The sequence below is a fragment of the Taudactylus pleione genome, unplaced genomic scaffold (assembly GCF_031769625.1).
Source record: "Taudactylus pleione unplaced genomic scaffold, aTauple2 ptg000207l, whole genome shotgun sequence".
NCBI lineage: Eukaryota > Metazoa > Chordata > Amphibia > Anura > Myobatrachidae > Taudactylus > Taudactylus pleione.
The window spans coordinates 148,810-166,928 of NW_028284609.1; the positions used below are offsets into that span (position 1 = coordinate 148,810).

General features: G+C 43.6%; 1 protein-coding gene across 2 annotated transcripts in view; it reads left to right on the forward strand.

Annotated features, from left to right (window-relative positions):
• ZDHHC17 (zDHHC palmitoyltransferase 17) overlaps positions 1 to 18,119 on the forward strand; it is an 86,803-nt gene that overhangs the window by 33,398 nt on the left and 35,286 nt on the right. For both annotated transcript variants that reach the window (XM_088478091.1, XM_088478090.1), the window contains 5 exons: positions 562 to 706; positions 10,566 to 10,630; positions 11,440 to 11,602; positions 12,306 to 12,431; positions 14,083 to 14,225. In XM_088478091.1, coding sequence (XP_088334217.1) covers positions 562 to 706; positions 10,566 to 10,630; positions 11,440 to 11,602; positions 12,306 to 12,431; positions 14,083 to 14,225 — 642 coding nt within the window. The remainder of the gene's footprint in view (positions 1 to 561; positions 707 to 10,565; positions 10,631 to 11,439; positions 11,603 to 12,305; positions 12,432 to 14,082; positions 14,226 to 18,119) is intronic.

The following is an 18,119-nucleotide window of genomic DNA, read 5'->3' on the forward strand; positions in this document are numbered from 1 at the left end:
ATAACAAATTAACATTTAAGTTAATTAACTTTTCTCAACTTTCTAGAATAAAATAAAATAGATGTTAATTTACTAACTAATTTGTCGTCATGGCACTCCCTGTTTTATAAAGCTCGTAAATGATATAAAAATAAAAAATAGACCCCCCCTATCCCAGCCTTGATTGTTGGATGCTTGAGTTTGACTGCAAACTAAAATAGTTTTAACAGTAACTTTCAAGACCTTGTGATTGGTTCCTGAAAAAATCTGACATTTGGCAAGCCTAGAGGTAGAAGCTGCAGTAAAGCTACCAAGAGTCTGAAGACAAAGCGATGGCTCTCGCAGCAATGTCAAACAGTTCTTTTCAACGCAATAAAGTCACACAACCGGGATTGGATACACCTTTTTATCTGATCTTAGCAGTTCAAATAAATGATTAAAATAAATCTGACATGGTAATAGTGTAATGGTAATTTATCAGGGGTGCTTATCTTTCTTTATTATTTATTGGAATTGCATTTTCATATTCTAATGTATAAATCTGTTTCATAACCTAAAACTATAAACCACATGTCTCTTCAGACAGGGGCATCTATCCATGGTTGTCCAGCTTATGAAATACGGTGCTGATCCCTCACTCATTGATGGAGAAGGCTGCAGTTGTATTCACCTAGCTGCCCAGTTTGGGCATACATCAATTGTGGCATATCTCATAGCAAAGGGACAGGTACCATTGATTGAAGATAAATTAATAACACAATATTTTTCTGTATGCATGATTGCTCTAGTCTAGTTTGTAGTGGAAGTTGGAATTCACACTTTCCTTGATAATGCAATACATGTGTTTTGCCATGATTGGTACTTCCTTTACTAAATTAAGTGTTCATCAATTATACCATATTGATTAACATTGAGCATATGAATTCCTTCTGATTACTTCAATAATTTAGATTGGTTAAAACTACACTCAGCCACTCTACTGCATCTGTATGTCTTCAACCAAGATAAGTTGTCAGAGATCCCAAATCACAATCCCTTTTGGTAGCAGTCCAGTAACTATATATATATATATATATATATATATATATATATATATATATATATATATATATATATATATATATATATATATATATATATATATATAATAAATTTGAAACCTGAACCTTGTAAATTAACATGTACCCTCATTTATTTAAGTTTAAAATGTTACCATCGGTTGGCTCATAGATAGGAATCATTAGCTATGGCAGTGGTTCCCAAACTTTTTTGACTCATGGCACCCCTAAGTTTGTTTGTTATTGAGAAATTAAATTTTTTTTTTTTTTTTTTAGTGAAGTAAATTGTGCTTAACTGTCATCCTTAGGGTCAGTTATGAGGCGGTGGACAGGTTTGAACTTCTGTTTGCCCACATATTTACATAACATTGACCATAAATAATTTTATTTGGTGATGGACCACCAACCTGAGGCACCCCTGCAAGTGTCTCGAGGCACCCCAGGGTGCCACGGCGAACAGTTTGGGAATCACTGAGCTTAGGGTATAGTGTTTGGTATATATATATATGATAGGACTGTTCAGAGAACGCAATTCTAGTTCCCAGCTTTATTTGACCCTTTGCTCCTAAAATACTGGCTGTAAAATGGATTCACGTCTGGCATTTGTCACGTTTTAGTTTATTATATCATGGAATCAAAATAAATTTTTCCAGGAATTTTCTGCTGATCAATACAAAATATTCTGTAATGTTAAAAAAAAAATGTTCTGCTTTTGTTTTATTAATTACAAATAAAAACAAGGACCTACTGATTTCACAAATATTCACTCTCCTATCTTTTAATATGTGGTAGAAGGACACTTGCTGCGATTACAGCTGTAAGTTTGCTTTGGACAAATTTGTACACTACAGATTTAGCCCATTCTTTCCTTTTTACAGTATTGCTTACATTCCATCGGTTGGACTGTTATATCCCTTTTCCACCGCTGCAAAAACCCGGGTTATTGCCGTGTCAACCTGACTTAGTGGAAAAGGCTCCTAGGAAAAAATCCTGGGTCGTCTGACCCTGCATTTTTTCCCGGGTCTCAAGCAGGGTTTTATGTGGGTAAAACCCGGGATAGGCTCAGTGGAAACGGGTATCCAGGGTCCCATTCACAGCATAGGGAGAGCTGCATTTCCTGGGAGGTAAGCCCCGGCAATATCCTGGGTCCAGCCTGCGGTGAAAATGGGGTTCAAGCCGCTGTGACACGGCTTAAAACCCATGTTCAGTGTCCCGGGCTGGGCCTGGGATTTTGGTGGGAAAGTGGTATTATTGAATTGTAAAAATGTACTTTTGTTTTTAAGCCACTCCAATGTGACTTTTCCTGCATGCCTTGGATCATTGTCTATAAAGACTGCAGCAGGTTTTCATCCAAAATTAACTTTTCTTTTGCTTTGTCCATTTTGCCCTATTGAAGCAGTGCAGTATCCCTGTAGCATTATGTTCGCTCATCTGCATCCTTCAGGTTAGCGATAGTGTCCTAGAGATTATTGTGCAGCGTGTGGCTTGCTCTAAACATAGTGCTTAGCATTGAGTGCAGAAAGTTCACTCTTGTTAATATTAGACATTATAACTTTCTTCCTCTTGCTATGTGGGTCTCTCACAAACTTACTAACTGAGTTTTCTTCAAAGATGGTTTTTCACTCTCTCAGATTTGTGAAGAGCTTAAGTTATCGTACCATGTACAGCTTCTCCCATCACTACCATGGAAGACGGTACTTATTACTAGTTAGTTCTATAGCGCACACATATTCCGCAGCTCTTTACAGAGAATATTTGGCCATACACATCAGTCTTTGCCCCAGTAGAGCATACAATCTATATTCTCTACCACATGTTTACACACATGCACACTAGGATTAATTTTTGTTGGGAGCCTATTAATCTACCAGCATATTTTTGGAGTGTGGTAGGAAACCGTAGTGAACCCACGCAAGCACAGGGAGAATATACAAACTACACACAGGACTGTGGTGGGAATCAAACCCACGACCTTGGTGCTGTGAGGTAGTAATGCTAACCATTACACCATTGTGCAATTCTCTAATTTTCATATAATGGGACTTGACAGTGTTGTGAGGAATATTAGGAATTTTAACTGTTCTCATATCCTTCCTCTGGTTCTTTTTAATAACCTTTCTTAATATTTTTTAAATGTTTTTGATCTTCATGATGGAAATACAGTAACCCAGTGGTTCACAAATTTTTTTGGAATCATGGTGCCCTAGAGTATCAGCCTTTTTACACGTCACTCCCAGGCCAAAAGTTTTTTTTTTTTATGGAGAAATTCTGGATAAATTATAAAAAGTAAATTGTGCCAATGTCATCCTTCGGTTCTGTTATGGTAGTGGAAAGAGCTTCACTTCTGATTGTCCACATGTTTGATTGGATTTGGCCCTGGACCACCAACCAGTGGCAACCCTGCATTCAATTTGGAAACCACTGCACTAACCAAATGTGCAGCCTCTCCGAAGCCGGCGTGTATATATAAACAATTGAAACCGTTTTCTACATCAGGGTCCATTGGGTATCCACAGGATACCTTGGGGTATAGGTGATGACGTCAGGCATCGGGCACCATAGAGTTACGTTTTCAGCCTCCCAGGATGCACTAGGGTCCCCCTCCTATACCCTGCCCCCGAGCAAAGGCATCTCAGTTTCGTTTGGTGCCAGGCCGGAGTTGGATGCACCTGTTAGAGGGGGGCTAAGGATAGCCCCTGAAGTTTTCTTCAAAGCAGCTGTGGCTGCTCATCTGGATGTACAGCATGGACAGTCAGTACTGACGTCCATGCTGTCTTCCCTACACCCCCGCCGGTACCAGAACGCCGGTACTGATCCGGGGATGCTAGCGGTGACCCCAGATGTTTGGGACCATGGCCGGATCCAAGGGGGCAGCAGGTAAGCAGCGGTGTCCCGCGGTGGGACCCTGCTGACACATGGTCCAGAGTCCCCAGACAGGGGGCTCCCTGGGGACTGGCTGCAGCGTGGAGCCAGGTACCTAACCTGCGCTTCCACCACCCCCTGGGACAGCGGACCGCGGCTGAGCGGTAGCGCTGCGGCGTCCCAGGGGTTAAATGCATGCCAGGGGTGCGTTCCTTCCCTGTAACACAGCCGGCGCCTCCCCCGCTGCACACAGCCCTCTCTGCTCTGCTGACTGGCCCTGTGGCAGCGCTCCTCCCCCAGGCCGGCCTCCTCTCTGCTCCTCGGTGGCCATCTTTTCTGGAAGCATGGTGAGCGCTGTTGGACGCTGAAGATCGGTGGCATCGTGGTCTGGGTCCCCCGGCATACCTCTCCTCCGTTGGAAAAGGTCTGTGTATGCAGCGCTGTGTCCTACCAGGCTCTGTGTCTGCGTAGTTGAGAATCAGCGCTGATAGTGCAGGGATTGATTTCTTTGCATTGTATGTGACTTCTGCTAGCATCTGCTGCCTGTACTTTCACTTTCTACTGTCAGCCATTTCACTGTCCCTGATCTTTTTCTGCTAAAGCCCTTGCGGTGCGGTGATTGCAGGGTGGTCTCACACTGTACTAACAAGTATCAGTGAGAGGGGTCACATACTTATCATCATGTCTGAGAGTGGCTTTCCTCTCCAGCAGGGGGAGGGGAGGGGGGAGGGGGGGGGCAGCTAGGCCGGCTATGGCCATTTGTTGCGTAGCCAGAGCTATGGAGTGCTGGGCTGATAGTTTGGAGGCGTCTTTCGATTCCGACTGTGCGGCTGAACAGACAGAGTTGATAGGCAATCTCCGGGATTCGGCCACTTATATCAATGAATCGGCTTTGACTATCAGTACCCTGGCGTCTCGGATTTCTTTGGCAGCTGTGGCTGCTCGTCGCACCTTATGGTGGCGATCTTGGAAGGCGGACGCTGATTCCAAAAAGGGCTTGGAAGCTTTGCCTTTTAATGGAGAAGTCCTATTTGGTCCGCATCTGGACGAAATTGTAGCCACGCTGGCGGCAGCCAAATCTGCATGTCTCCCGTCTGCTGCAGTTCCTTCCAGTTCAGGTACGTCGGCCTTACAGGGCCCAGCGTAGGCCTAAAGCACAGTCTTTTCCCCGTCAGGCTGGCCCCAAAAAATGGGCCAAGCCCCGGAAACAGACCTGGAGTACCAGACGTCCGGCCCCTAAGCCAGATGACAAGCCTGCGGCCTGGCGGTCCGGGCCTCCCTTTGGGGGATCCCAAAGTGGGAGGCCGCCTGCTGCAGTTCGCCCAGTGTTGGTCGGTTACCACGACAGACACTTGGGTTCTCCAGGTGGTTTCTCACGGGTACGCCCTCTCCTTTCGGCACAGGCCCCCGTCTCGATTCTTCACCACGGGTCTTCCATCAGACCGGAACAAAGCCTTGGAACTGCGGAAGGTTTTGCACACTATGCTCCAGGCTGGAGTTATAGTGCCTGTTCCATTCTCCCAGAGGGGTCAGGGTTTCTATTCCAATCTGTTTTTGGTGCAGAAACCCAATGGGTCGTATCGTCCGATCCTCAACCTCAAAGCACTCAACAGGTCTTTGCGGGTGCTGAGGTTTCGGATGGAGACCCTACGGTCCATCATTCTGGCGCTGGAACCTGGGGATTACATGGTGTCGTTGAACATACAAGATGCTTACCTGCATGTCCCTATTCTTTTACGCCATCAACAGTTCCTCGGGTTTGCAATCCGCAACTACCACTTTCAGTTCTGGGCGTTACCTTTTGGGCTGGCGACAGCACCACGTGTATTCACCAAGGTGATGGCGGTCATGGCAGCTTCCCTGCAGCTGCATGGAAGCCGTACTTGGACGACCTTCTGTTGGTGGCAGGATCTCCAGAGCTCCTTCTACGCCACTTGGACCTGACCATTGCGGTACTGCAACGGCACGACTGGTTGATAAACTGGCAGAAGTCCACCCTGATCCCGTCTCAGGGGATTCTGCATCTCGGAGTCTTATTGGACTCCAGACAGCGAAGGAGCTTTGTGATGGGGGAAAAGATCTCTGCCTTGCAGTTGAGGGTGCGCAGTTGTCTGCAGAATCGCCGTGTGTCTCTGCACTCGGCGCTGAGGTTACTGGGCTCCATGGTGTCAGTATTCGAAATGGTTGAATATGCCCAGTTTCACTCCAGACCTCTGCAGCAATTGTTCCTGTCCAAATGGAATGGACTGCCTCAGAGTCTAAAATCCCAGACGATGGTGCTCACTCCGGAAGTCACTCACTCCTAGCCTGGTGATTGCAGACGACCCATCTCAACAAGGGTCGTCCGTTCTGGGTGGCGAATTGGGTCCTGTTGACAACGGGGAGCAGTCACGGGTCCACACTTGTTCCAGGGCAGGTGGACTCGGGCGGAAGCAGAGCTTCCAATAAACATCTTGGAGCTCCGCGCGGTTTTCAATGCTCTCCAGCAGGCACATCGGGTTCTCCAAGGTCACCCAGTGCAGGTCCAGTCGAACAATGCTACTACTGTGGCCTACATAAATCGGCAAGGAGGAACCCGAAGTCGGGCGGCTCTCGTAGAGGTGTCCCGAATCCTGGTTTGGGCGGAACGCAATCTCCCGGCCATATCAGCAGTATTCATCCCAGGAGTCCTAAACTGGGAGGCGGACTTTCTCAGTCGCCAGGAGGTTCATCCGGGGGAATGGTCTCTGCACCAGGACGTCTTTCAACTTCTGGTGGACAGGTGGGGTCTTCCAGAGATCGACCTCATGGCGTCACGGCACAACAACAAGTTGCCGGTGTACGGGTCTCGCTCAAGAGACGAAAAGGCGTCTCTGGTGGATGCTCTGTCCGTCTGGTGGGCGTTCCGGTTTGCTTATCTGTTTCCTCCGTTTTCCCTTCTTCCACAGGTAATCTGGAAATTCAAACAGGAAGGAGGGACGCTCCTGTTGATAGCTCCCGCATGGCCCCGGAGGCACTGGTTCTCAGACCTCCAGGGACTGTCCGTGGACATTCCTCTGCCGTTGCCGTTACGCCCGGACCTCCTGTCACAGGGTCCTTGTCTTCACCCGGACCTGACTCTGCTGTCTTTGACGGCGTGGCTGTTGAGACGGCCATGTTAAGGGGGGTTTTCCAGCTCTGTAGTGCAAACAATGCTAAGGGCTTGGAAACCATCCTCTGCAAGGATATACCATCGTGTGTGGCATACGTTCTTTCAGTGGTGTTGGCCGAGAGGTTATGCTCCTCATGAGTTCCGTCTGTCTAGAGTGTTAGCTTTCCTACAGGCGGGACTGGACCATGGGCTTCGCCTTGCGTCTCTGAAGGTGCAGGTGTTTGCCCTATCCGTCTGGTTCCATCGTAGGATTGCTGCAATCCCTGATGTGCGCACCTTTATGCAAGGTGTTCTCAGAATTCAGCCACCTTTTGTTCCACCGGTGGCGCCTTGGGATTTAGCTGTGGTCCTGTGGGCTCTCCTGGGACCGCCGTTTGAACCACTGGGCTCAGTGGACCTCAAATGGCTGACGGCTAAAACAATTTTCCTTCTGGCCATTAATTTAACTCGTCCTGGTTTCCTTCCTAAAGTTGTTTCCAGTTTTCACATTATCGAGGAAATCGTTGTGCCGGCTTTTAACTCACCTGATCTTTCAGTGGGTGAGGCCACTTTGGACGTGCCTTAAGGATTTATGTTGACCGCACTTCTTCGTTTAGGAAGTCGGACGCCTTGTTTGTCCTCTATGGCTTCCGTAAAAAGGGTTGGCCTGCTTCAAAGCAAACTTTGGCAGCCTGGATCCGTATGGCCATTTCTGAAGCTTATATTCATGAAGGCCTTCCGGTTCCTTCCTCTGTGAGGGCTCATTCCACTAGGTCTGTGGGTCCTTCGTGGGCTGCTCGACGTGGTGCCTCTGCAGTCCAGATCTGCAAGGCTGCCACATGGTCCTCGGTCCATACCTTTGTGAGGTATTACGCGTTTGACACCTTTGCCTCTCAGGATGCTTCCTTCGGGCGGCGGAGCGTCCCCACTCTTAAAGGATACTGCTTTGGAAGATCCCCAAGGTATCCGGTGGATACCCTATGGACCCTGATGTAGAAAATATGAGATATGGCAAGAACTTACCTTTGTTATCTCTATTTCTACGAAGTCCATAGGGTTCCACAGGACTCCAGCCCTGTCGCACCTGTGCTGCAGATGGGCTTTGCTCTGGTCACCGGTTTTTCCATCTCCCTCTGGTGAGAATGTGATTCTTGTGTGTCCAGATCTTTTTTCTCTCTTACTTCTCCTCCTCCGGCCTATGGCTTGGTACGTTACTGAGATGCCTTGGCTCGGGGGCGGGGTATAGGAGGGGGACCCTAGTGCATCCTGGGAGGCTGAAAACTTAACCCTATGGTGCCCGATGCCTGACGTCATCACCTATACCCCAAGGTATCCTGTGGAACCCTATGGACTTCGTAGAAATAGAGATAACAAAGGTAAGTTCTTACCATATCTCATATTTTTTAAACAATTTAATTGTATAGAGGTAGACTCCAATTTATTATGTGATCTCTGAAGACTTCTGGTGTATTTAGGTATCTTAGCAAAGGTGGGTGAATATGTGTATACAATCTATTATTTACTTTTTTTTTTTTTTTTTTTTTTTTGTAACCAAGGAAAAGCTTTCGATTTTGATTTGTGGTTTTTTAATTCAAGTAATGTGTATTGATGAGCAGTAAGTATTGAGCAATAAATTCATTTTGATTCCATCAGTGAAAGATAGACGCTGTATTTACCAGGTACCTTCTGTAAAGTGCACTTCATCTTGTGTGGTTGTAAATTATTCTATCATCTGATGTGAATTCCACCTGCTTACCAATTCATGCTGTTAATGGTTTTCACTCCTCCCATTTGCCACGTTCAAAATAGGTCTAGATTGATTTTAGGAACAATATTTTTTTCCTTAATCTACCCAAGCATATGTTGTGTTGACCTTTGTTACTGGGGAGGTTATACTTTGCGTTAAAAATAAGAAAAATCTTTATGTAGAGAACAATGAGTAAAAGTACACCATTCTTCCTAGTTTGCTGATATGAAATGGGTTTTGTACTCATGGTACTTACATGGCCCAGGTTTAACCCATCAGTTGTTTAAATATTATCTAGGTATTACTCTCCATCCCTTGCTGTCTTGCCTTGATCCTCTCATATTATATCCTGTCCGGTTAGAGGTGGTAATAACTGTCCTAACGTCTATAACGGTTATGCACTTACAATTATCCATAGAATATATTCCTCTCAACTGATTTGTCACTACCGCATTGTACAGTGAGAATTGACAGCAATACCCATGCGAGCAAGGAAGTAATTTCTACACATATCAGGATGTGGTGTCACTACATTGTTGAAAGATATGCAACAAGGATGAAGTTTACACAATAATAAGATACCAATTAAGTAGAATTGTTCAAATAAGATTAAAAACTGGAAATAAGATTAGAGAAACGTCAGTAGAATTTCCAAATCTCTGTTTGCAGTGACCAGTCTCATAAGAGCCCAGAGGAAATTTCCATGTTTTGTAAACCTTTTTCTATCCCACCTTGATACCAATCATGGCAATACTCCTATCCATCTGGATAACCATTACTGTTTTGTTTTTTAATTCATTGAAACCTGGAGTTTTAGTGTATATCAAAGTATGAGAACTGCAACTAGGTGATAATTGTGAAATATTCCTTCCACTTACTAAAGTCACATAGAATGCTTTTTGCTAATGATTTAAGTTTAAATACATGATTAATGAAGTTTAGAAGTTTTTCTTTAAATTTTGGCATGACCATACAGTGTGTGAAATTGGCTTGTGAAGGCTTGCATGTCACACATGCCCATCTCTTCTGCATCCAAGGATTTTTCTGAGCTTCTGCTATATATACCCTGATTTCAAGTGCAGCTTGAAGTCAGGGTTGGCTTTCATAATCTGTATCCCAATAATTTACCCTAGTTGTTACATCCAGGTCCTGTGTGCTATGATGCCCATTATTGCAGTTTGCTGGTGCTTTTTTTAAAAAAATTTTTATTACATGACTAATTAAATTCAGCTCCTAAAAGTCCTCTCCAAACATCCCATGAGTAGTGTTCTTTAGGCTGAGTCTTCCAAAAGTAGGGAGGTGAGGAAATACGATCTGGATGTAGTCTTAAGGGTATATTTACTAAAGTGCGGCTTTTTAGAAGTGGAGATGTTGCCCATAGCAACCAATCAGATTCTACTTAACATTTATTTAACACCTTGTAGAAGATAATAGCTAGAATCTGGTTGCTATGGACTTAGAAAAGAATACTGTAGAAAAGCTTACTAAAGGCAAGTTGTTCTCAAACTGGATGAAGAGTGAGTTGAACCCAAGTGATGAACAGTTGAGTTGATTGTGACATTTCATTTGGCTTGAATTTTGCAAAATGCAGGGTAGCACATTCCTTGTCCCTTCTGCCATATCAAGCTTAATAAAAGTAATAGTGTTATAGTAGATTTGAAAGTTTGCATGTTCAGTACGTGAAATGTGAAAAAAAAAAAATATTTGTAATATGGAGACCAGAGTGCTGCATGATTCATTTAATCATCATTGTATTTCTTTTTTTTTTTTTTTTTGTGTTGTAATCTGATGATCAACATTTGCGTTCCAGGATGTAGATATGATGGACCAAAATGGGATGACTCCATTAATGTGGGCAGCTTATAGGACACATAGGTAAGTGCTTTGATGTTTTCTACTCCAGTGCATTAGCATAATGTAGTACCCTTTAGACCTCATTATGCTGCCCTTTAGATCACATTGTCACACAGTGCCCCCAGTTCAGCGCCACAGTCAGACTCTAATTTCTTCGTCTGTGCGAGTGGTGTATGTGTGTCTATTTGGGCTGTGTCTTTTCTGTGCCTGTGCTGGTCAGCGTCCCCGGACAGACGGTGTGTTTAAGTTGGCAGGCCGACTGTGTGGCAACACACTTGTCCACTAGTCGCAGCATACCAGTGTGCCAAGACACACCAGTTGAAAGTCGCTAAGCAGCAATCTTCCCCAGTTGGAAATTGCTGTTATTAGCTACCAATGAACAACAGTAGCTCACATTCAATAGGAGTATTGCGTAGTGATGAGCTTATATATAGGAAACACTGCCTATACTTTTATGAAACCTAAAGCTTAAAATGCAGAGATTATTTCCTATGCAATACCATGATGCATTCTGTAGGTATCAAATCCCTCAATGGTTTGCTTGTTTAGATTTTAATTGCTAAACCTATTGTAGCACTGGGGGTGTCTCACCTTTCGATCTTAGGGCTGCTTGAGAGGTATAATACTTTTTTTGAAGGGGCCACAGTAAAACTAAAGTTTCATATTCAGGTAAATAAAACTGATAGCTACAAGCATGTAACCATAATGGTGTAAGTGATGGTTTGAAAATGTTACGGTCCAAAGTGATTCCTTTGTTTTCTTTTATAAATTTTCTAGGAATTGTCTAATTACTTATAAAATATATTTTTAATTGTTTGTGCTTCTTATAGTGTGGATCCCACTAGGTTACTCCTTACCTTTAACGTGTCTGTAAATATTGGAGATAAATACCACAAGAACACTGCATTACATTGGGCTGTTCTGGCCGGAAACACTACAGTCATTAGCTTGCTCCTAGATGCCGGTGCCAACGTTGATGCTCAGAATATTAAGGTAATAGAAATTTCTAAGAAGTTATGTGAATAGCTTTTTTAATTGAAATTTATGCAGCGTATTGTCTCAATCTACTCTGAAATTAAAAAAATAAAATGATTGGCTATGAAATAAAAAATAAATTATTTTGTTTATCTAAATCTAATCTAAATTTCTGACTCAACAAAATAACCACCATATGGAGATATAACCAATGAACATACTTGTGGCATTCAAATATTGTTTGGGATTTTTTTCCTAACACTGTTGCAGAAGTGCCCACACTTCTATGTTGTGGGTTACTTTGCTTTCATCCATATGTCCAATTCATCCCAAACCAGCTAGTCTGGAGATTGTGCTAGCCATTCCATGACTTGAAGCCCATTGCCCTGTTCTTTTCCTCTAAAGTAATACCGTTTTAGCCTGGAGGTAGGTTTTTGACTAGTTAGATGTAGACCGACGGGTATTGCGTTCCACTGCAAAATGCTTTTGTAGCCCTTTTAATTCAGAGTGCCAGTTGCCGACTCATGATCCAGCAAAACAGCCCCAGATCATCACACTTCCTCCTCCATGTCTGACAGTTGGTGTCAGAGCTGTACTGTAGGAATCTTGGCTTCAAAAGTAACTAATGCAATATCATAAGTGTGTAGTATGTGTGTTAGTATTCATGCAAAATGTGGACATTTGTATTTGTTTCTTAACACTCCTATGTGGTCTCCTGCAGGGAGAGTCGCCACTTGAGCTAGCAAAACAGAGGAAAAATGTTTGGATGATCAACCACTTGCAGGAGGCTAGACAAGCTAAAGGCTATGACAATCCCTCATTCCTCAAGAAGCTAAAGGCAGACAAGGTAAGAGGAGGCTTATACTGCATACACACGGACAGATTTTGTTAAAGATCGGAACGATAACAATTGTAAAAATCGTTCATATCTTTGACATGCGATCCCGCATGACGGACAACGATATCTACATCGACTGTGTTTGCAGTAAGATTTGGACGATTTCATTCATTTTAATACAGTCAGAAATCGTTCATCGTTGATCTAGCAAGTCTGACCGTGTGTATGCTCCATTAGAATGTGCGAAGTCTATACTTGAGATCCAGTTATGTGACATGCATTTTTGCATTCAAATGGTAAAAATTTAATTTTTGTATATCACATATTTAGGTATTATATACATAATAATGTATATTTCTGCATATATACATTTTTTGGCAGGACATTTGTGAAGTTGCATTCTGTAACAAGACACCTCTGTTTTTACTAAACTGAAATATAGATATTGCTGCATTATTTTTTATTATTATTATTTAAGTGATCACAACCAGCTGACACTAATGTATTCACCAGAAGCACACTGGTCATTTAAAAAAAATAAATAAAAAAAATTCAACAAATTGTTAAAATTTTTTCCTGCTGAGAAGTACTTCCCCTTACATTGCTAGGGGCTGCAAGTGGAATTGTAGGTTCATTAGTTTTATTTATTTATTTTTAGTAATGTTAGCTTTATGGTGCTCTGTTCTGGTACGTCTGCTCAGCATTCCTCCCTTGTTTATTACAAATTCCCAATGAGTGAGAAGGCATTCTCCTAAGGGATTATTGATCCCTAAATTTAGATTAGTTACACTCAACAACCGAAAGCTGTAAATGCTGACTTCAGTCAACCAAGCAAATGGCACCACCCTATGATTAAAAGTGTGATGGTCTTGTATAAACTTGAAGTTGGGTTAGCTTCTGTTTCTTTTATTTTCATTTTTTTTGCAGGATTAGACTAAATTGACCTAAAATTGTCATGCCAAAATGATATAAACCAAATTGGATATTTATTATTCTGGCTAGAAAAAAGGATGGCTGCTGCCTGCAGTCTGTATTCGTGCAGTCATCACCAGAGCTGATTGCATGCAATGTGATCTGGTTGGTCAGCCTGACTGACTGTTCTTTTTGGGCATCTAAATGTCTGACCAAATTAAACATCAAAGTGGCCGTATGATTGCTACATATGTTGTAGTGGTAATTCGTTATACTCATACTTGCATAGGTATGTGAACGGGATATAGTAGTATCCTTACAATTCAGTTGCCAATTGTCATAAACACAAATTTAAATGTCCTATTAGGGAACTTGTTAGACTCTGTTAAGCAACAAAATAAAGTAAAGTAGTAATTGCTTCATGGTCACTCAATACACATGAAGACCAAGTACCAGCACAATAACAGATTTGCTTGGTCTTCCTGGCATATGATTGCACTGTTTAGCTGATATATACTGTTCTAAATAAATTCAATGAAAAAAATGTTTTTTTTTTTATAAAATGAATCATAAAGACTTCCCTATGAGGGGCCAGAATGCCATATTAGTGACATTGGGCACTTTCCTTGCCTAGTATTAGCTTAACTATAAGCCCTTACATTATTAGTACAGTTTAAACTCATTGTTACAGTACTGCATATTTGTTCTAAGAGTTGGAGCTTATTACAGTTGTGTTTTTACTTTCCAGGATTTCCGTCAGAAAGTAATGCTAGGAACGCCATTCCTGGTGATCTGGCTGGTTGGTTTTATTGCTGACCTTGACATTGATTCCTGGTTAATAAAAGGTCTTATGTATGGTGGAGTTTGGGCTATGGTACAGTTTCTGTCAAAGTAAGTGGACTTTGAATTAAGATAACACTAACACTCAGATGATGAGATATTAGGAACAAAATGTCATGTCCTGTAGATAATGTGCATTTGGAAGTCACCGAGAGCCTCTAAATCTGCTCAATGGATTTGTTCTTGTCACAGAGCTCCAAGGTGATTTCTAATATGCTCATAATCTAAAGTTTACGGGATAATGTATGCTTTTAAAATACTAGTGTTATATTTGAACATAATTAAGCTGCTTTTGCACTTTGTGTATTTTAATTATTAGCTGTTATTTGTATAGTGCACACATTGTTACACAGCGCTTTACAGTCATTCACCTCAGTCCCTGTCCCAGTGTGGTTTACAATCTCTGTACTGTATTCTAATTTTCACTCTAGGATTTTATTACATGTAATATTTAAATATTCACTTTCAAACCCCCCAGAAGCCCCTTCAGTGCTCCTCAGCCTTCACCATGTCATCATACCTCCCCATATGCGCTATAAATGTCCCTTCAGACACTCCACATGCACTTTCAGCGCCCATTCAGACAAAGCAGCTTTACAGTCCTGTGTGTAGCGGGGTGGGAGAGGCACTACAGCAGAGCGAAATATCACCAGAGTGGACATGTGGTAGTAGGATCAAGGTGCAGTTATGACTGTAACAGGGTTCGGTGCATAGCAGGGTCATGCAGGGACTGTGGCTAAGCTTGAACCTGGACCGCGGGGAACTCCTCTGATGCAGGGCACTCCCAGAAGGCAAAGGGTAATTGTTTCAGCAGAGAGCACTGCAGCAGTTGACAGCTGTGCCTTACATTTGTTTCCAGTGACGACCTTCCTGGCTAAGCCACGTTCCCTGCAGTTAGGATCACAAATTTCAATTAACGGTGCTCCGGAAACAGGCAGTATGCATTTCTTCATTTCTAAAACAGGCAGAGTACCGGCACCCTGCTAATACAGACACACATGCGCACACTTTTTTTTTTTTTGTCAGAAACCATTTCATTTAGCAGTATGTTTTTGGTGTGTGGGATGCAACCGGAGCACCTGGAGGAAAGCTACATAAAACGGGGACAACATACTCCCATCAAAGCGCGATTTGGTAAGGTACTGAACTCCTGACCTGAGGGCTATGAGGCTACATTAAGCTGGTAATTTAGAAATAGCCTTTGTAAAGTATTCTAGATTTATTCAGACATTGCTAATTGGCAGAAACAGTGTAGCTATCAATGGACGTGTAATAAGTCCAAGTATGAGGACCTGTGTCTTATTTTAGGTACACACTCCTTTAAACGGCGATATGTCTGTAGTGCGTCAGCGGGTGTGTACACCCGATATGTCTGTGAACGACGTTGTTCAGACATATATAATTGGCCCAGTAGCACATTCAATGACGATATATCTAGCAGATGTATATCGTTTCGTCTGTATGGCCGACCCGCCCACTATCCGATATGTCGCCCGCAGAAGTAATTGAATATGACGTGACAGATGGGTGAGCATATGACTATGCTTGTCGCACACATCAGCCAAACGATTGATAAGCGTGTATACACTTGCCAATCGTTGTATAGGTCAGCCAGGTGTGTACCCAGCTTTAGCGTCTTTGCATATTGCGCTCAGTCCTGTACCAAACTTGTGCTATGGATGTGAAGGGAGATGATGGGGTACTTTTATAGATTGAAGAATGTATTTTGGTGGTTTGATATGTGGGTTAAATGAAGGTTTTTGTTTTTCTTTGTTTGTTTTTTTTGCTTTAGATCAGGATAAAATTAACAGAAGGGAGATTGTTAATTTGTTCCCAATTTAAACAGGATTTTCTTCATCAGTGTCCATAGGGTCCACAGGAATTCCCTTGTGGTATGTGGTTGGAGTGATCCAGGCACCAAACTGTTACAAGCTTTCAGCTTCCAGGATGCACTGGGTCCTCCATATATAACCCGCCCCTGGCTACAGGTATTTAGTTTTGTTTGGTGTGCACCTTATTGAACAGGGGGACTGCTTCAGCAGTCCCAAACAAAGTTTTTTTTTTTTTTTGTATAAGTAAGCAGCACTAGGCGTCTGGAGGGACACCCGTGCTGCTGCTCAGTCTACCCCCGCCGGCGCCGCAACACCAGTGAGGGAACTGGTGATTTTGGCGGGTGTCAGCAGAGTGAACACTGAGCCCAGGACTGCAGCCAGAGACATCGGGGATGCAGGTAAGGTAGCTCCCCACGGCCGCTGACTGCGAGGAACCACGTGGCAGTCCGTGCTTCCGGCGGTGGAGACCTGCCAGAGGACTATGTAATAAGGAGCCAGGTGAACTGCTTCCCCCACTAGACCACCGTGACACGAGGGATCCTGACAGCCGGGGGTGTTTTAATTGCGGCGGTAATGTATATGTCAGTGTGCCCGGTGGATCCATACAGCAGAGGGGAGGTAGCTCTCACCGGCGGCCCCTCCCCCAAACCAGATGCTGATCCAGATTTGAGGTTTCCCACGTCTGGGTTGCCCCTTCCAGCCTCCCTGTATATGAGACGGCCAGAAACCACTCTCTGGTGCTCTCGGTGGCTGTGATCTGAGGAGGTTTGGTCAGTCTCCCTGTATCCCTCTCCTTAGGTGGCCAGGTTATACAGAGCTTGATATCCTACTTGGCCTGGTGTGCTGTTCGTAGTTGACTAAGAGCTTATTATGTGTGTATATGTGTATATATTTAATATCATTTTTTTTTTTTTTTTTTTGCAGTGCATTGTGAAATCTGCTGTGTTATACTGCCTTTTTTATTCCTGAATGACTGTCAGTTGTAGCTATCACTGCTGTTTCTCCTCATAAACCCTCTGCTACAGGTGTGTGGGTTATTTTGGGTGTGAAACATTGTATATTACTTTGGACCTAACAATATTCCTAATGTTATGCAAAGAAACTGAAAATCAGGTGGCTGAAGCGCTGTGCTGGTGTCATGTATGGCCTGTAAAGCATGGTTATCCCCTCAGTATTTCATGTAGAATGGATTATGTAGTCACTGTTATAAAGAGTCACCACATCAGTCAAATCTTGGGCTTCCTTTTTCCCAGATCATGGCGCAGGTTGTAGACCGGTTATCTGCTCCTAAGCCGGCCCCTACTATGGGGTACCCTCAGCAGCTACAACCTACTATGTTTATGCCCCCTGTGCATCCGTCCTGGATAGACGTTTATGCCCACTCAGGTCATAGTATGACTTTGTCCATTGCTGCATTTCAGCAAGCACTGCATGCATCTAGGCCGGTAGATCCTAAAACCAGAAGGCGGTCGGCTTCTTCCTATCACTCCGTCCAGCCTGCAGACTCTGGTGCATATTCTGATGAGTGTAAGGATATACAGGGCTCCTCTCAAGAGTCTTTCTCTCTTCTCCAGATAGACGATTCCATGTTACAAAAAGGTTAGAGCCTTATACCCCCTCCCACCAGACGAGTGCGCTAAATGGTAAGTTCCGCCAACGGTAGACGCACATGTGGCGCTCCTGATTAGATGTGCCACATTGCCCATACCATCTACATCCTCCCTTAGGGATTCCACAGATAGGAGTCTTGAAGCCTGTCTCAAGGCGGTCTTTTCTCTGTCAGGAGCTGTTACCCGCCCGGCCATGGCTACGGCCTGGGTTTCTAAGGCCATTGCGGAATGGATAAAGGCTATCGAAAATACTCTTCCAGAGGCTTCCATTGAAACAGTTGACAATTATCTCCTATATTAATGAGGCAGCCTACTACCTGGGAGAGGCGGCATTAGACGCTGGTATTCTGTCCTCTAAGGCATAAGCTGCCTCGGTTGTGGCTCGCAGAGCCCTATGGTTAAGGGACTGGAAAGCAGATGCAGGGTCCAAGAAGGCCCTGGTAACCCTTCCGTTTACGGGAGGCATTCTGTTTGTCACAGAGTTGGATAAGATTGTAGCTACA